The sequence below is a fragment of the Canis lupus genome, chromosome 1, assembly GCF_003254725.2.
Source record: "Canis lupus dingo isolate Sandy chromosome 1, ASM325472v2, whole genome shotgun sequence".
In the NCBI taxonomy this organism is placed as follows: Eukaryota; Metazoa; Chordata; class Mammalia; order Carnivora; family Canidae; genus Canis; species Canis lupus.
Window position 1 is genome coordinate 102,257,685 of NC_064243.1, and position 15,502 is coordinate 102,273,186.

Below are 15,502 nucleotides of genomic sequence, written 5' to 3' on the forward strand. Positions count from 1 at the left end.
GGCAGACAAGTTATCAAGGGAGGGTGAGGCAGAGGCTGGCAGAGGCTAGCAGAGACAGGCACAAGGAGGGGAGACGGAACACGCACAGGCAGGACAGGCTAACACAGTGGGCCACACCAGCACACACACCAATATCCCAGGGAGGAGGGGAGCAGGGCAGGGTGCATGTGGGGGTCCTGGGCTGGGAGCACAGTGCAGGGCCTCTGTGTCTGGAGGAACAGGCCCATCACAGACCAGGCCCTCCTCCCACCCCACCCCACCCCACCCCTGCCAGCCCCTCTCTGGCCCTCCTCTGCCAACACACCCACGGGACCCCCCCTCCTGCCCCTCCCCCACAAGTGCCCACAATGGGGACAGGTCAGAGCAGCTCAGCGGGAGAGCTGGAGCAAACCACTGAGGCAGGAAGAGATGGATGGGAGCCACACTCGTGAGAATTGCCATTTATTCCTGAAGTTGCCAAAATTATCACCAAGGATTCACCAAGGGGTGCGAACGGGGACGAGGAGGCTCAAACACTGATTGAGGGGCCAGTTGGGAGGGAGGGGGATGGATGGGGGGACCCCCAGCTGTCCCTCCCCTTTCTAATGCCACAGGAAAGGGGTCCTCCTCTGGCCAGCACCCCTCCCCATCCCCCATGTCCAGTTTCTCTCCAGGGAGGTGGGGTGGGGGGACATGGAAGAGGGTGTAGTGTGAGTGGGCCCCAGGAGGGGGAGGGTGCTAGGGTGGGGGCGGGGGTCCCCCCGCTTCACATGCACTCACAACACTGGTCTCTCAAGGAGCAGAAATGGGGGAAGCCAGACCAGGCCAAATCCCCCTCCCTCCTGGATTATAGGAGGAAGGGGTTAGTGTTGGGGGCTGGGGGGCCTGGGGGCATCATAGGGGGCAGGCCGGGGCCCCCGCCAAGGGGAGAGATGTATGTCGGTGGTGCTCCAGGGACCGGAGGCACAGGGCTGAGCCGGAGCTGGTTCAGGGTGAGCGTCGCAGGGGGCGCGGGCTGAAAGGGGTTGGTGATGGAGGGGCCAGTGGTCGGAGCTCCTACAGGAGAGAAGAGAAGAGGAGACATGCAGAGCAGGGTCAGGGGTTGCCTGGGGAGGAGGTCAGTGGGCAGGACCGGCCTAGGAGGCCCACACTCACCGCTTGGCAGGAAGGGGTTGGAGGCCTTGGCTCCTGGCGGCGTGGGGCCTGGCCGGCTCACCAGCGAGTCCAGGTCAACGAGGGCTGCATTAGGCCCCAGGAATGACTCTGGTGTCTTCCGTGTGGGCGGTGGGGGGGTTGGAGCAACTGTGGGTGGGGGGCTCCCCACAGCCTCAGCCAGAGAGCCCCCGACCCCACTCATGTCGAATGCCCCAGGACTGCGGGGGGGCACCTCTCCAGCGAGCAGCTCCAGCTCCCCTAGAAGGAGCCAGAGAGGGGGTCAGGGGAAGACGAGCAGTGGGGACCTGGTACAGGGAGGCCGTGGTCCTGTGAGGCAGAGCCCAGGGAGGGACACGCATCTGAGGACACCAGCTGACAACCTGCAGGGCACAGACTGCTGGGAAAGAGCCAGTGAGGGGCAACATGACCTAAGGGATGCTCCTCTGGTCCCACAGAAGCCCCACTGGTTCCCTGGTCCTCAACAGAAGCTTCATGGTGGGCAAACAAAATCCTAGCAGCCTCGGTGACTTCTGTTAGCTTGACATTTGGCTTAAAAAGAGAGATTTAGGAATCCTTTGTGATATCAGGAAATGCACAAACTGGTGCAGAGATACAAGAAAAGGCCCAAAGGAATGTCAACTGCAGACTGTGCAGTAACCAAGGGCCCTGGGGGAGGAGTCGGGACTATGGGGGCCCTGCCTGTCCTTCTCGGTTCACCTCCCATCTGTCCTGCATCCTCCCGCTCCTACAGGTCTGACTCACTCAAAGATGAGCAAAGAAAGGAAGCAAGGGGAATACCACTGCTGCAGGAAGACACATTCAGCACCTCCCAGGTACAGGCTCCTGTGCCCTCCCAACACCTCGCAGGGACGGGTCTTATCTCTGCCTGGAGAAGATGCAGGAGACAGGACGCCCAAAGACAAGGTGCCCCATGGACAGGACGCCTGCTGGGCAAGGTGCTACCCTGAGGCAGCAGTGAGCATGCAAGGAAGGGGACACGGTGACCAGAGGCCCCTTGTGGTCACTGTGTTGCCACACTGCTGTCAACCCAGGTATAGCTGGTCAGGCCCTCAGACACACCCAAAGAAACATTCCAGGGAAAGAAATCAATCAGGTCAGTATTTGGGGAAATTCCAGAGAGAACTCTTTATACTATTTTCACTATTCTTGCAAGTTTTCTCTAAGTATAAAGTTATTTAAAACAAACTTAAAACTCTTTTTGAAGATACAACACCAAGCCTCAATAAAATTGCCCGGGTGCTAGGTCTCATCTGAGAGCTACATCCACCTTGCTTAACCCCTCACTCAGAAGCAGTCCACAGGGACTGCAGGACCACCTGCTGAGGAGCCCACAGGCTGGGTGGGGCCAGGGTGGGGATGGTGGGTGGGGTGGGGCTCACCTGTGCTGCTCCCAGAGGTCGGTAGGGCTGTGCGCAGTCGGTCAAAGTCAGAGAACTCATCTGGCTCAGCATCAAACCCCACTGCTATATGGGCGGGATACCAGCTCAGCTCATCAAAGAGATCAGCCTCCCGCTCCCCCTGCCCCCCAGCACCCAGGATGTCGGCTCAGCTCATTGAGGGGTCCGGCCTCCTGCTGCCTCCCAGCACTGAGGAGACCAGACACATCCCACATTCACCTGTACACCTCCCACACCACACACACTCAGACCCTGTCTGCTTGACCCCAGAGCCCACCCAGTACCTACCTGTGGTGCCATTGGTGCTGGGCTTGGCAGGTGACCCTCCCCAGGGGTCCGAGAAGGCCGGGGCTGGAGCCCAGGGATCAGAGGCAGGGGGTCCGCCAGCTGGGGCCCCACCTGGGTGAGGAAGGAGGCATGTGAGAGGCTGGTGGCTGGAGGCACTGTTACCTAGAATCTGTGCCCATCTCCTCCAGCCTCTCCCTTCTAGGTCCATCACCTCCCCAAAGCCCCACCCTGCTCACCAATGTTGTAGGATGCAGCTAGATAACCCAGGGGCTTCGGGCCCAGCCCCAGCCAGCCCTGTCCCCATAATCTAACCATGGTTCACACACTGCTGGGCCTCTGCCCATGTATCCGTTCCTGGCAAAGCCCTCCTCGGCCTTGGTGCCTCTAGGAAGCCCCCTAAGAAGCTCCCCAGCTGGGAAAGCAGCCTTGGGTGTGTGCCTCACCTAGATGTGCCCAACTCCACACCTCAAGCCCCCACAGCTCCCTGAAGTCCCCACAGGGTATGTGACCCCTTCCCAGCCTGCCTATGCCCAGGCTCTGCAGCCACCCCACCCTGACTCCACCCTAGCAGCCTCTCCACACCCCAACAGCCCGATACCCTTCCCATTGTCCTTCAAGGTTCCCTCACTCACTCTCCTCTGGGCTGTCTTATCTGACCCCCACAGCTGCCTGTCATCCACTTGACTATCTGTTCCTGTCCCCAGGGTATATCCCAGACTGCACACTGGATGTGGGGGCTGAAGCAGGAGGACAATCAGCACTCACCATCAGAGCTCCCCCATGGGTCAGGCGTGGGCCCCTCTCCAGCAGCAGGGGCCTGGGTCCCACCCCAAGGGTCAACTGAGGGCCCCGCAGGGGCAGCAGGCCTCCAAGGGTCCCCAGAGGCTGGTGTAGGGGCCGGACCACCCCAGGGATCAGCAGCTGGAGGGACAGGGGCCCCACCCCAAGGGTCTGAGGTGGGGGCACTCATGGGCGCTGGGCCGCCCCAGGGGTCTGAGGCTGGTGGTGGAGCCGGGGCCGTGAAAACATCAGCAAGATCCATGAGGGATGACTGCAAGAGACAAAAGGACAAAGAGCATATATAGCATGAGCAGTGTAGCCAGGGGACTGGGAAGAGAACCTAGATGACAGACGCTACAGAAGAAGAGAGGGGAGAGTGAGTTGGAGTGTGATGGGGTGTGATGGGGGAAGCCCCACAGCCAAGGAGGGACGGCCAAGGGCCACGAGACAGGAGGAGTCAGCCTCCCCACCTCCCATTCCCGCTATGCCCCAGCTCTGTCTGCCTCCCCTACCACCAGCCCAGCCACCACCAAATGCCAAGAGTGCCACCTGGCCCTGCCCCAAAACCCTCCATCCACTCCCAGTCCCCAGCCGCAGCAAGGACAGAGGCCAAGGTCCAAAGCTACCCCTCACTCACCCTCTGGGAGGTCTGCCTGGGTCTCCCACCCCGAGTCCACCCTGAATAGTCTTGGCCCAAGGCTGAGCACTCATCCCGCATCACCACATACTCCAGATGTCCATGGCTACCCGTATGCACACATACACCCTTGTGCATACAATCTCCCCACATCCGGGGATGAACCCAGCTAACCAGAGCATTCAGCATCTCTGGATACAGAAGTGCCACACCTCTTGTCCCCACAGGACAAAAGTGGCAGGGTGCTGGGACCAAAGCCCTGCAACCCTGGTGCCACCTTCCTCCAGGACACTGAATTGTCAGGCATCAGTGAGACCCTCTGGCCAAGGCTGGCCTGAGCAAGCTTTTCTTTCTTTTCCTGTTTTTATTTTATTTTATTTTATTCTATTTTATTTTATTTATCCATGAGAAATAGAGAGAGAGAGAGAGAGAGAGAGAGAGAGAGAGAGATAGGCAGAGGGAGAAGCAGGCTCCATGCAAAAGCCCAATGTGGAACTCGATCCCAGGATCCCGGGATCACGACCTGAGCCAAAGGCAGATGCTCAACCTCTGAGCCACCCAGGTGCCCAAGCTTTTCTATCAAGGGCACCCCCGTGGCTAACCAGCCAGCCAGCCCAACCTCGCTGCCCCCCACCCCCCTGCCGATCAGGAGGGCGTCTGCACTCCTTCACTGTGGAGGCGCTCAGGACACCCACAACGCCTGGTGAGACCACAGAGGAGGCCAACTTGGATGCCCCAGCTACACGGGTGACCTTGGCCCTGACATGTGGAGCAAACCCCGTCCACTCTCAGAGCCAAGAGAAGGGGTGAAGCAGCACAAAACTGAAACAGCACCAAACCTCATTTGTCTCCACTGGGGGGCCTAGAGGCCCAAAGGCTGGGGACCAGACAGGTCTCCCTCACCCACCAACCCTCGGGGTCCAGAACAATGTGAGTGTGGATGAACTCTATGCCGTCCCCTTCCTGCGCAACCAGGTGGGGGTTTTCACTCTACTAAGCCACAAGAACTGACCAGCAGTAGCAACATCTCCCGTAGCAGATACAGGCAAAGGTCTCCGACACAAGCATCTTCCAGTCTCCACACGTGTCCACAAGAAGATGGTTACTTGCTGCCGCTGCCACCCTGACACCCTGTCCCAGGCCCCTGCCCATGCTCACCTCCTCCTGGCCACCGGTCTCCCTCCTGCTCTCCTCTATAGCCATCTGCAGCCTCAGGTCATCCCCGCGGCGGATCCGCTCTTCCTGTTTGGGTCATGAAAGCAGGCAGCGAAGGCGGCTAAGAATGCGAGCAACTGGGGCCCAAGAACCCTCTCCCCCACAGACAAAAGTGACAAAATTAAAATGGGATGTGGACAATGTGTGAGAAGAAGGGGATGGGGAAGAACGTGTGGTCTGGGGGAACGGGGATGTAGGGATGGTGTGCGGGAGGTGGGCCTGGCTTGGCACTGCTCTGACAGGCCTGGGAAGCGTGTGGCCCAGGGGAAGATGGGCCCTCCCACCAGATGCCTGACTGCTGCTGGTTGGAGAGGACCAAGCCTTGGACCGTGGCGGAGGGCGAGGAAAGGGCTCCCTTGCCACCGAGAGCAGCTAAAAGGCACCTGCTTCCCGTACTGGGACTGCACCCACCTGAGGACCCAACTGAGGACCCATGTGACACAGGTCCCATAGCTGGAAATGCTGAGGCAAATTTGTGCACACTAGGGACAGGGCTGGAGGGGGCAGCAGGGAGGGGCAAGGAGGCAGGGACCTGAGGAAGGTCTGAGGGGAGCCCTGGGAAGGGTAGGGAGGCTGCTCTGACCTTGTCGTGCTCCTCTCGGCTCAAACTAAGGGCCAGCTGGAGCTGGACGTCGTCCTCGGGGCCGCAGGACGGGGGCTGGGGGAGAGAGAGTATGAAGGGGCCGGGGCGGGACACAAGATGGGGAGAGAGAGGGAGGGGGAAGGAGAAGAGAAAAGACAGACACACACACAGAACAACAGAGGAGAGCCAGGGATGGACAGAGCCGCAGACATAGTCACACACAGAGAGACAAGCATGGGACAAGAGCTGTGAGGGACAGGCATCCCTGAGAGAAGGGACAAGAATGCCCAGGACGAGGAGAGAGGAAGGCAAGGGGAGGGGGGCAAGGGGAGGGAGAGACAGAATGAAGCAGGGAGGGAGGGACAGTCGACAAGCAAGAGAGGTGGGGGAGGGGGAGACAGAGCACAGGCCCTTAGGAGCTGAGGGGTGAGGGATGGAGATGGGATGGCAGAACCAAAGTCAAAACGCCCTGCCGCGCCCGTCACACCCACCCAGGCCAGTACCTGGTCAGCCTCCTCCTTGCTCATGGCCAGGGCTAGCTGGAGCTGCAGCTCCTCCTCCCCGCTACTCTGTGGCCACGCCTGTTCTGCCTCGGGTGGGGGCCCGGAGCCCACCGCTGCTGAGGAGGCTGCAGTGGCAAAAAGCAACTGACACAGGTGGAAAAAAAGAAGGGGACCCTGTAGCCCCAACATTGGGCTTCCACTGGGAGTGGGGGCAGGTTGGTGAGCCAGGTTTGTCCAGCACCCCCGGGAGATGAGGGACGGGGGTCAAGGAAGGACAGCCCTGCTGGCCCAAAACCACAAGTCCACCAGGTGAGGGAGGAAGCTTGGGAGCCTCAGAGCCCATGACCGGAGTTCCCACACTGTATGCCTGGGGCCTGGTACAGAGCCCATGGGGACACAGGTCCTTCATCCCTGGTCCCACAAAGCTCCCAGCATGTCCAGGGCCTGCATTTTCAGAGCTAGTGGAGAACTGTGTGGCAGGGACCAGCTGGCATTAGGGGAAGGACGGTACCAGCATCCTCAGCCCCCAACCCCATCCTGGGTGTGACTGACACAAGAGGTGACTGGCAGGAGGAAAGGGAAGGAGGGACAGAGAATGAGAAGGAGGTGACCACTTGCAAGGAGGGATGAATGGGGCACAGGGCCTAACAGGTAAAGAACCAGCTAAGCTTGGGGGACATGCCCACCTTCTCCTCCCAGCTGGCCCTCCTCAGAGAGCTGTCACTAATCTCTGACCTTGGGCAGCCCCCCAGCAGGACCAAGGGAGCACCATATGGCAGCTCCAGGGCCTGGGTGGAGGGCAGGGACATACCTGGGCCCTCAAGTGGCTCTTGGTCAACATTTGGGGGTGAACAGAACACTTCTCAGCTCTCGAGTCCCACAGTGTGGGGGAAGGGACAGGGAAGGACCCTCCTGTGAGGGGATAGCCTAAAGCTGAACTCTAGCCCACCTGGCTCGGAAGGAGGGGAGCAAGAGGGCTCAGCACCTGGACACAAGGCACCTGGCAAGGAGGCAGCCCAGACCCTTGGCCACCAGGGTATTTGAGAAAGCCGGGGTGGAGGAGGCTGGGCTGGACCTCCTGGGGGCAGCAGGCCTCACCAGTGGCAGTCTGTGCCAGCTTCTCTTTGGTCTTGAGCGCATGGGCACGCTCCTCTCGCAGCCGGTCCTCATCACGCAGCAGGGCTACCAGCTGTTTGGCCTTCTCACGCACGTTCACACCCTGGTCCTTGCCATCACGGTCCACATACTGGAAGTCCTTCAGCGTTTGCACAGCATACATGTTCTCCTTGCACTGCTGAGACACACGCTCCGAGCCGGTCTTGATGAGGTACTCCATCAGGGTCATGGCCTTCGGGGCAGGGGGGCACACCAGTCACTCACGAGGCAGCCAGGATCCCAGTCCCACATAACCAACCCACATAATATCAGCAGGTGGAGAAACAGACGTGGCCCATCAGCACAGCAGGCACTACCTGGGCATAAGAAAGGACGAAGCACAGCTGTGTGCTGCCACCTGCAGACCCTGAAGACATGCTGAGTGTAAGTAACCAGATGCCAGAGCACACACGGCCCACGATTGTGCTCACGTGAGACATCCTCAGGCACATCCACGGAGGAAGGAGGTTCATGGCTGCCAGGGGCTGGGTGACTCTTAATGGGAAGGGGTTTGTGTTCAGGATGACAGAAATACACTAAACCAGGGCGGCGGGGACAGCTGCCCACCCTGGGAACGTGCTCGATGCCACGGCACTGCGCGCTTTATGAGGGTGACTCATACGGCATGGCATCTACATGTGTCTCGATAAAAAGACATAAGTAGGGAAATAACAGGTGTGGTCACTGCAGCCCCACCTGGGCTTCCCTGAGGGGTGCAGACCCCGCTCTATTTCTCTAAAAGGAAAACCCAAAGTAAGACAGCCAAAGAGACATGCCTGTTAAACAACACTCAAGGCACCCAAGACACAGGAATGGAGCTGCTTCCCCTACCGTCCTGTACACCTGGGAAGTGTCACCACCTCCAATTTAAGACTTTCCCACTCTGAGGATGACAGGGAGGCAACTCCCTTACCCGAATTGGGAGTCTGGAGGGAGGTGCCGAGCCTGCAGGGGTGGTTGAGATCCTGGCTCTCTGTAGGGGACATGTGTGTCCTGGGAACAGGAGGAACAAGAGGACAGGGACGCAGGAGCACCTTGTGATAGCTTTTGTGTTTTAGGACAGGAGAACAAAGTCTCTTTTCAACAAGTTGAAATCAAATGAGAGGGTGCCTGAGTGGCTCAGTCAGTTAAGCATTTCCCTTCAGCTCAGGTCAAATCCTAGAGTCCAAGGATTGAGTCCAGGATCGGGCTCCCTGCTCAGTGGAGAGCCTGATTCTCCCTCTGCCTCTGTCTCTCAAGCTTGTGCGCACGCATACCCGCACTCTTTCTTTTTCTTTCTCACATGAATAAATAAAATCTTAAACACACGCACAGAGACACACGTGAGAAAAAATCCACAAGGCCGCAGACAAGGGTGCACCTCAGTGTGCGCCCCAGAACAAGGTGACACAAAGGGAGGACCTGGCTGATTCAGCTGAGCTGGCTCAGCAGTTGCAGGACCTGCCAGGGAGCCCTGCTGTGGGTCAGCACTAACTCCCTGCCACCCACGGGAGCCAGGCCTGGATCTGGCAGGCTTCCTGAAGGTGTGTGCCTGTAATCACAGATTAGTCTTTAACCAGCCCTTGGGGTGTTTATGCATTACAGTGGAAAGGAAAGAAGCAATCATGCTGCCAGTCACACCTGGGCTAGAAGGCAGGCAGGCTCCACCAGTCCTGGGCCAGCTGTGCTCGGACTAGAAGGGCAGCACATAGCACACATCACACACCAGTCTCCCAGCAGGTCAGACCAACAGTTAAACTATGTGAGACCAACAGATCCCAGATAAACCTTGCCTCAGTCCAGGATGGGACTCCCACCCAAAAAATTATAAGAACTCGTTTCCAGGGCTCTGGAAACTTTCGAAGTACAGTTAAATAGACAGTGAACCCGGAAATAACCCAAACACCCACCAAGAGTCAAATGCACATGTATGAGGCAGTGTGCTCATGTGATGCGAGCAGCACACGCAGCAAGATAATGTAAAGAAACCTCCCAGATGTGGCAGGGACCAACCTAAGCAGACACAAAGAACCATGTGCATGAGCCCATGGAAAGTTCTAGAACGAGCTTGGCAGACAGAAGGCAGGGTAGGATGCTTCTGGGGGAGGGGTGTGCTGAGCAAGCCTGGGGGAGCCAGGGACACCCTCTGTCTCCATCTGGGTGCTGGCTACACAGGTGTGTGCACGCAAGAGAGCAGATCAGGCTGTATGCTCAAGATGGGTGCCGCAACAGCAAAAGTGAACATTTTCTCAAAAGCAAGCAGCGGGACAACCCAACAGCCTCTGTTAATTTTCAAAACCACTTGCTCAGAGGTGGAACAACATTGGCATATGGGAGTCAGTCTAAAACAGGGACCGCAACCTTCTTCTAAAAGGCCCAGGTGATCAATAGCCCAGCTTTTCAGGCCACACGGCCCCTGTGCTGACCCCTCAGCTCCATGTGACAGAGGACACAGCCGCAGACGCACAGGCCTGTCCGCACCGACAGAACTTTACCTACGAACACAGGTGGTAGGCCAGCTTTGGCCCACAGGCCATAGCGTGTTGACCTCGGTTTAAGAAACAAAACTTGGGGCATCCCCGATGGCTCAGCGGTTCAGCACCACCTTTGGCCCAGGGCGTGATCCTGGAGACCCGGGATTGAGTCCCGCATCAGGGTCCCTGCATGGAGCCTGCTTCTCCCTCTGCCTGTGTCTCTGCCCCTCTCTCCCTCTCTCTCTCTCTCTCTCTCTCTCTCTCTCTCTCATAAGTAAATAAAATCTTAAAAACAAAAAAACAAAAAAAACTTGAGACCGCTAAGTCCTTGAAGCAGGAGGTGACACAACTGAGCTAGGAGAATGGGGCTCCTCTCCCACCCCCTGCCCTCCTTGTGCCTCAGTGTCCCCTCCTAAGAGGGACCAAAAAATGTACTTCACGGGGGTTCTGTGCCCACAGCAGCATGTCTCCAGCAGAGCAGAGCCCCATAGGGCTCATCTCCCTACCACACGGTCCATGAGCCCCACCAAGCTGCTCTCAAGGTTTCAAGAGGCCCTCCCAGTCCTGTCCCCTCCCTTTACCTCCACACGAAGGCTCATCCAGACTCCCCACCTTTTCCCTGATTCTCAGCTACACAAACACCACCCAGTCCTTCACAACAAAGAGCCAAATAATTGAGGCAGCACAGACTCTGTGGAAATGAGGACCCACCCCAGGTTTGTTGAGATGGGCATACAAATGAGCCAGAGCATTTTCAGGTCTCAGGAACAGGACAGAGCGTGGACAACACAGGCCCCTGCTGGAGTCCATGGGTCTGGGGCTTCATCTGCCTGGTCCGTGGCCATAAAGAGTAGGCCCTCAACCAACATTCAAAGGCGTCGGCAGCAAGAGGACTCCCTGACACTGCTGCACCTCACACCAGCTCCACCCCCAGCAGCCAGACCCTCACATGGAAGGAGGTCCACAGGCCGCTCTGAGCCACACAGCCAGGAGTGGGACCTGGGCACCTGCCCCAGCCCATGCCCAATGCCAATTCCCAACCCAAGGGGAGGACACCAGGCCCCAGGATAGAAGACAGGAAACCATCTCACTGAGCATTGCCCAAAGACATGTTCCCTTTGACCACCACCCATGGTCTTGTCTGTTCACTGAAAGAGGACACATGCACGTGTCACTGGGGACCAGTCAACAGACTCTCTGAGGGGCACTCTACCTACATTTACCAAAATGACACAGGCATGCGCCCCTCGACCCAGAACTTCCACTTCTAGAGAATGACAAACATACAAGGATATCCATGGCAGTCCTGTTCACAGAAGCAATACATCACAGACCACTTAAAAATTCGTCATTGGGTAACTAGCAGGTGACAGGAGAGAGAAAGGAAAAAAGGTAGCAAATCTGCTATATTCTGATGTGAAACCATCTGTAATATTTAAACTCATCTTTTTTTTTTTTTTTAGAACTGGGGTACAGCTTAGATGTGATCAAATCCACCGGTTTTCATGTGCACTTCTGTGTTCTGATACAGGATGGTACCACGGCCCCCAAATTCCCTGGTGCCTGGGGACGCGCACACACGGGTCATCCTGGAAGACCACACACAAGCTGAGGACACCAGCTGCCCCAAGAGGGACCAGGGCTGTGTGTGCACAGAAGGACGAACACCATGCACCTGCTTCGACCCTCTATGTGGATGAATCTTGTGAATGCGCTGTTTTCAAAGTGAATTTAAGTCACAGGCCTCAAAATCTTAAACCCTTGTGTTTGTTGCCCTTGTTAAATGAGAAGAGGAACAAAAGGAGAGAGATTTCACGTGAAGACCTAGTACTCCAGCTTCTCCTGCAAACTGGGAAGGCTGGACCTGATGGCACTCCCAGCAGAGCCCCGCACCTGCCCATGAAGACGTGTGCACGTGAAGCCCGCTGCAGCCCGGGCACTGACCTTGTAGACGTGCCGCCAGTTCTTGCCATGGTCATTGAGCCGCTTCCAGATCATGCTCATGATCTCAGAGAAAGCAACGACGTTGTAAGTGAGGTCCGCGATCTCAGACATTAGGGAGCTGGATGGGCCCCAGGGGTCGTTGCTTGTGGCTTCTCGGACCTTGATCTCGGCCTCCGAGTAGTTGTGGACTATGTTTTTCATCTGGCGCCGCAGGGACGAGGTCGACATGGTGGCAGGTGGTGGCGAGCCCCTTGGGGTGTAGTGAGAGGAGGAAGCTCGAAGAAGCAGACAGCGGCAGGGGCTGCTGGGTCACCGCATCTGAGGAGGAAAGACCCTTTGGAAACACAAGTGGGACCTGGGGCTGGCTGGTGCACACCCTCCTGGGGCTCCCCGCTGCCCCTAGGGCCTAGAAGCTTCTGGCTTCTGTTAACCCCTGACTTAGGCAGTCTACCTTTCAGTTCCTCAAACATGCCCAGCTCCTTCCTGCTTGGGGGCGCTGCTCAGCGAGGCAGAATGTACCACAGAGGATCACAGGTTGGGACACCTCAGCTAGGCACATCCCGGCCACCTGCCTTGGGTGGGCCAGGAACTCTGGCATTTCCATTTTCCGCTCTAACAAGTGGGGTTTTATCCCGTAACCCAGTGGATAGGAAGTATGCTGTGAACACGAGATGAACACCCTGCTCTTCCTCTCCCTCACTGCCCAGGTCACTCCCACTCACCCCAAGAGCTCCGCGTAAGATTCCCAAATTTCACACCCAAACACCATGGTCATTGTTGCCCAGGGGCTCCAGAGGCAGACTGTGCCACCCTCGTGACTTTATACTAGTCCAACTCTGTAGCTACAGTCGACCCTTGAACTCCAGGGGGACAGACACCACGTCTACATGGATGTGACTTTTCCAAACAGAGCAGCTGACTCAGAAGAGCTGGAAGGAGGGAGGGCAGGGAAAACCTCCAGAGCAGGAGTGGACAGGACAGACCCTGAGGCAGACACAAGGACACATGGAGAGGAGACCAGAAAGGAACAAAGAGGCGAGAGGCGGGGAATGCCAGGGGTACGAGGCGTCCCAAGGGTGGGAAAGCTGGAGGTTCAGGGAGGAGAGATAAGGATGAGCATGGCTGCTGCCTAGGTCCCTGCAGCATGCCAGGCACTCCTGGACCAAAAGATGACCATTATCTCATCCAATGCCACCAGCCTCATTCTAACTGACGAGAAGACAAGGGTTCATGGAGGCTTAACAACTCAGCCAAGGTCACACCCAGCACAGCAGCAGACTCAACCTCTGGCTGCTTGGACACCAAAACTTACACTTTTAAACTAACTGGTGCTGGAACGAAGGCAACGGAAGAAAGAGAAGGCTGGGAAGCAGGCAGACAGTGACCGTGACAGCAAGCAGTGACATGACCCTACTCTGGGCCAGGCATTCTGCCCCGTGCTTTATGCACAGTGACTCAACTAATCCTCCCAACTCCATGATTCACAGCATCTCACAGGGTAGGGAACTGAGGCACAGCAAGAGCCGCCTTTCCCTGGCTCCAGAGTGGACTCTGACAACCACAGTCCACATCTATGCCGACGAGCCTCCCACAACCCGCCTACATCCTGGGACAGGCAGCCAGCCCCAGCTCTGAACTCAGGCATTGAGACACACACAAAGACACACACAGTCAGGGGGCCGAGCAGGCCAGCCGGAAACACTGAGGTGAAGAGCTGAGGGGACCAACACAGAGGATGCAGAGGAACAGGAACAAGACAAACAAGTGGAGAAAGAGGCGTCAAGAAACCTGGACGGAGGAGACACAGCAAGCTGAAGCCAAAGGAGACAGACACGTGGCAGACGACACAGAGCAAACACAGAGACCCAGAACGAAAGGATAGCAACCTGGCACTGCAAATTTACAGGAGAAAAACATGGTACAGAACACACAAAGCTTGGACCCAAACTCTGGCTGTGAGCTACCAACAGGAGCCAGTCTGCACGACTCTGACACACAGCAAAGAATTCCTACCTGGCAGGCCTGGTGATTACATACGATGGGTACATACAGTGCTTAGCTCCCTGTCCCACACATAGTGGGACCTCAATAACGCTGCCTGCCAGTCACTACCAAAAGCAAAGAGCATTTCCAAAAGTGTGGTAATGGAAGATGCTCCATTCTAAGTGCAATTGTAGGAAAGTGCGTTAGAAAAAACGTCAGGGCATCACACAGCTAAGATTTCAGGTACTGCTTAGGATGGGACCAAGTTTTCCAAAATAAACGGATTCAAAGAAAGGTTATCAGATCAGACGGAGGACAAATGCGAGGGCAAATCCTGCGAGGGGCGTTCAAAGGACTCACAGAACACAGAGCGCGGGTCGGGATCTGTGAGCAATCATGGAATCCAGAGCTCCAGGCGGCGGACCGCAGGGCCACGTCCGTGCACACCCACAGCCCCGACCTGGCGGGCGAGGGGGCCTGGGTGTCACCCCAGATATACCACAGACCGGCGAGCACGGATGGGGCCTGCTCGCGGAGCTCGGCTCCCGAGAACCCGCGGGAGGGCACAGGGGGGCCCGGGGCTGCAAGGAGGAGCGCGAGGACGGCAATGAATGGGAAACAGGCGACAGGTAAGCCCCGAGACCCGGGAACTGCAGACACGAAGCCCGGCCGTCACCCCGAGCGCCGCGCGCGGATCCCAGCGGACAGCGACGCCCGCAGCAACCGAGGCCAGGGCGCAGGCCGGCGGACACCCGAGGCCGGCTGGCCGCACACACACAAAGGCCGCGGGGCTGAGCCAATGGGCCACACGCGACGGACGCCCGAGCGCCCTCAGCCCGCTGCGCCCCTGGACCGCGCTCACCTCGGCCCCTCACGCCGGGCTCCGGGGGGTCATGGCGGGCAACCCCCTGCCCCCGCTCGGCCTCGGTGTCGCGGGGCGCGCGCCTGGCCGCGGGCGGCGGACGCACAGGCGCACTCAGGTGCACGGACGGAAGCACGGAGTGGGCCGCACGCCGACGGCCCCGCCGCCCCGGCGCCCGGGAGGGGCGCAGAGAGCCGGGCGGGGGAGGGGAGCCGCTGAGCGGACGGGAAGCAACCGGAGGCGACGGACCGGAAGCGGAAGTGGCGACGCGCTCCTCCCTCTGCGCAGCACCCGGCGTACTAGCCCGCAAGGAGCCTACGCAGCCGCCACTTCCGCGGCCCTACCCCCCCGCTCAGCGTCACTTCCGGCGCGCAGGCGCCCCAGCAAAACCCAGGGGTCAACCTCGGAGAGCAGGCCTTATTAGAAGGATGAGGGCCGGCCAGCGCGGCCGAAGGAGGCGGGGAAGGGACTGTGTAGTCGCCAGCTCACGCGGCCACGCCGCCCTCTGCACCTTGCGGCGCTTTGGGGAACTGGCGTCGCCAACACC

General features: G+C 58.2%; 1 protein-coding gene across 4 annotated transcripts; it reads right to left on the minus strand.

Moving 5' to 3' along the window:
• Window positions 1-425: 425 nt before the first annotated feature.
• Window positions 426-15,097, minus strand: EPN1 (epsin 1). 4 transcript variants are annotated; one of them, XM_025423814.3, is made up of 11 exons: window positions 14,956-15,097; window positions 12,111-12,428; window positions 7,657-7,906; window positions 6,559-6,683; window positions 6,056-6,130; window positions 5,416-5,499; window positions 3,606-3,891; window positions 2,841-2,951; window positions 2,535-2,618; window positions 1,135-1,392; window positions 426-1,035 (listed from the first exon to the last, which is right to left on the minus strand). In XM_025423814.3, the coding sequence occupies exons 2-11, from the start codon at window positions 12,336-12,338 to the stop codon at window positions 827-829; spliced, it is 1,710 nt and encodes a 569-aa protein (XP_025279599.1). In that variant the 5' UTR covers window positions 12,339-12,428; window positions 14,956-15,097; the 3' UTR covers window positions 426-826. The 4 variants fall into 4 exon arrangements, with proteins under 4 accessions (XP_025279599.1, XP_025279600.1, XP_025279602.1 ...); XM_025423815.3 differs by having other exon boundaries at window positions 12,111-12,444; window positions 14,956-15,093; XM_025423817.3 differs by lacking the exon at window positions 14,956-15,097 and adding an exon at window positions 14,454-14,595.
• Between the last annotated feature and the right edge of the window lie 405 nt (window positions 15,098-15,502).

Coding starts and splice junctions, on each gene's coding strand:
- EPN1 (XM_025423814.3), bottom strand. CDS start 12,338: ATGTCGACCTCGTCCCTGCGGCGCCAGATGAAAAACATAGTCCACAAC. Junction 6,684..7,656: donor GCTGGCACAGACTGCCACTG/GTGAGGCCTGCT, acceptor TTGCCACTGCAG/CCTCCTCAGCAGCGGTGGGC. Junction 1,036..1,134: donor CAACCCCTTCCTGCCAAGCG/GTGAGTGTGGGC, acceptor TCTCTCCTGTAG/GAGCTCCGACCACTGGCCCC.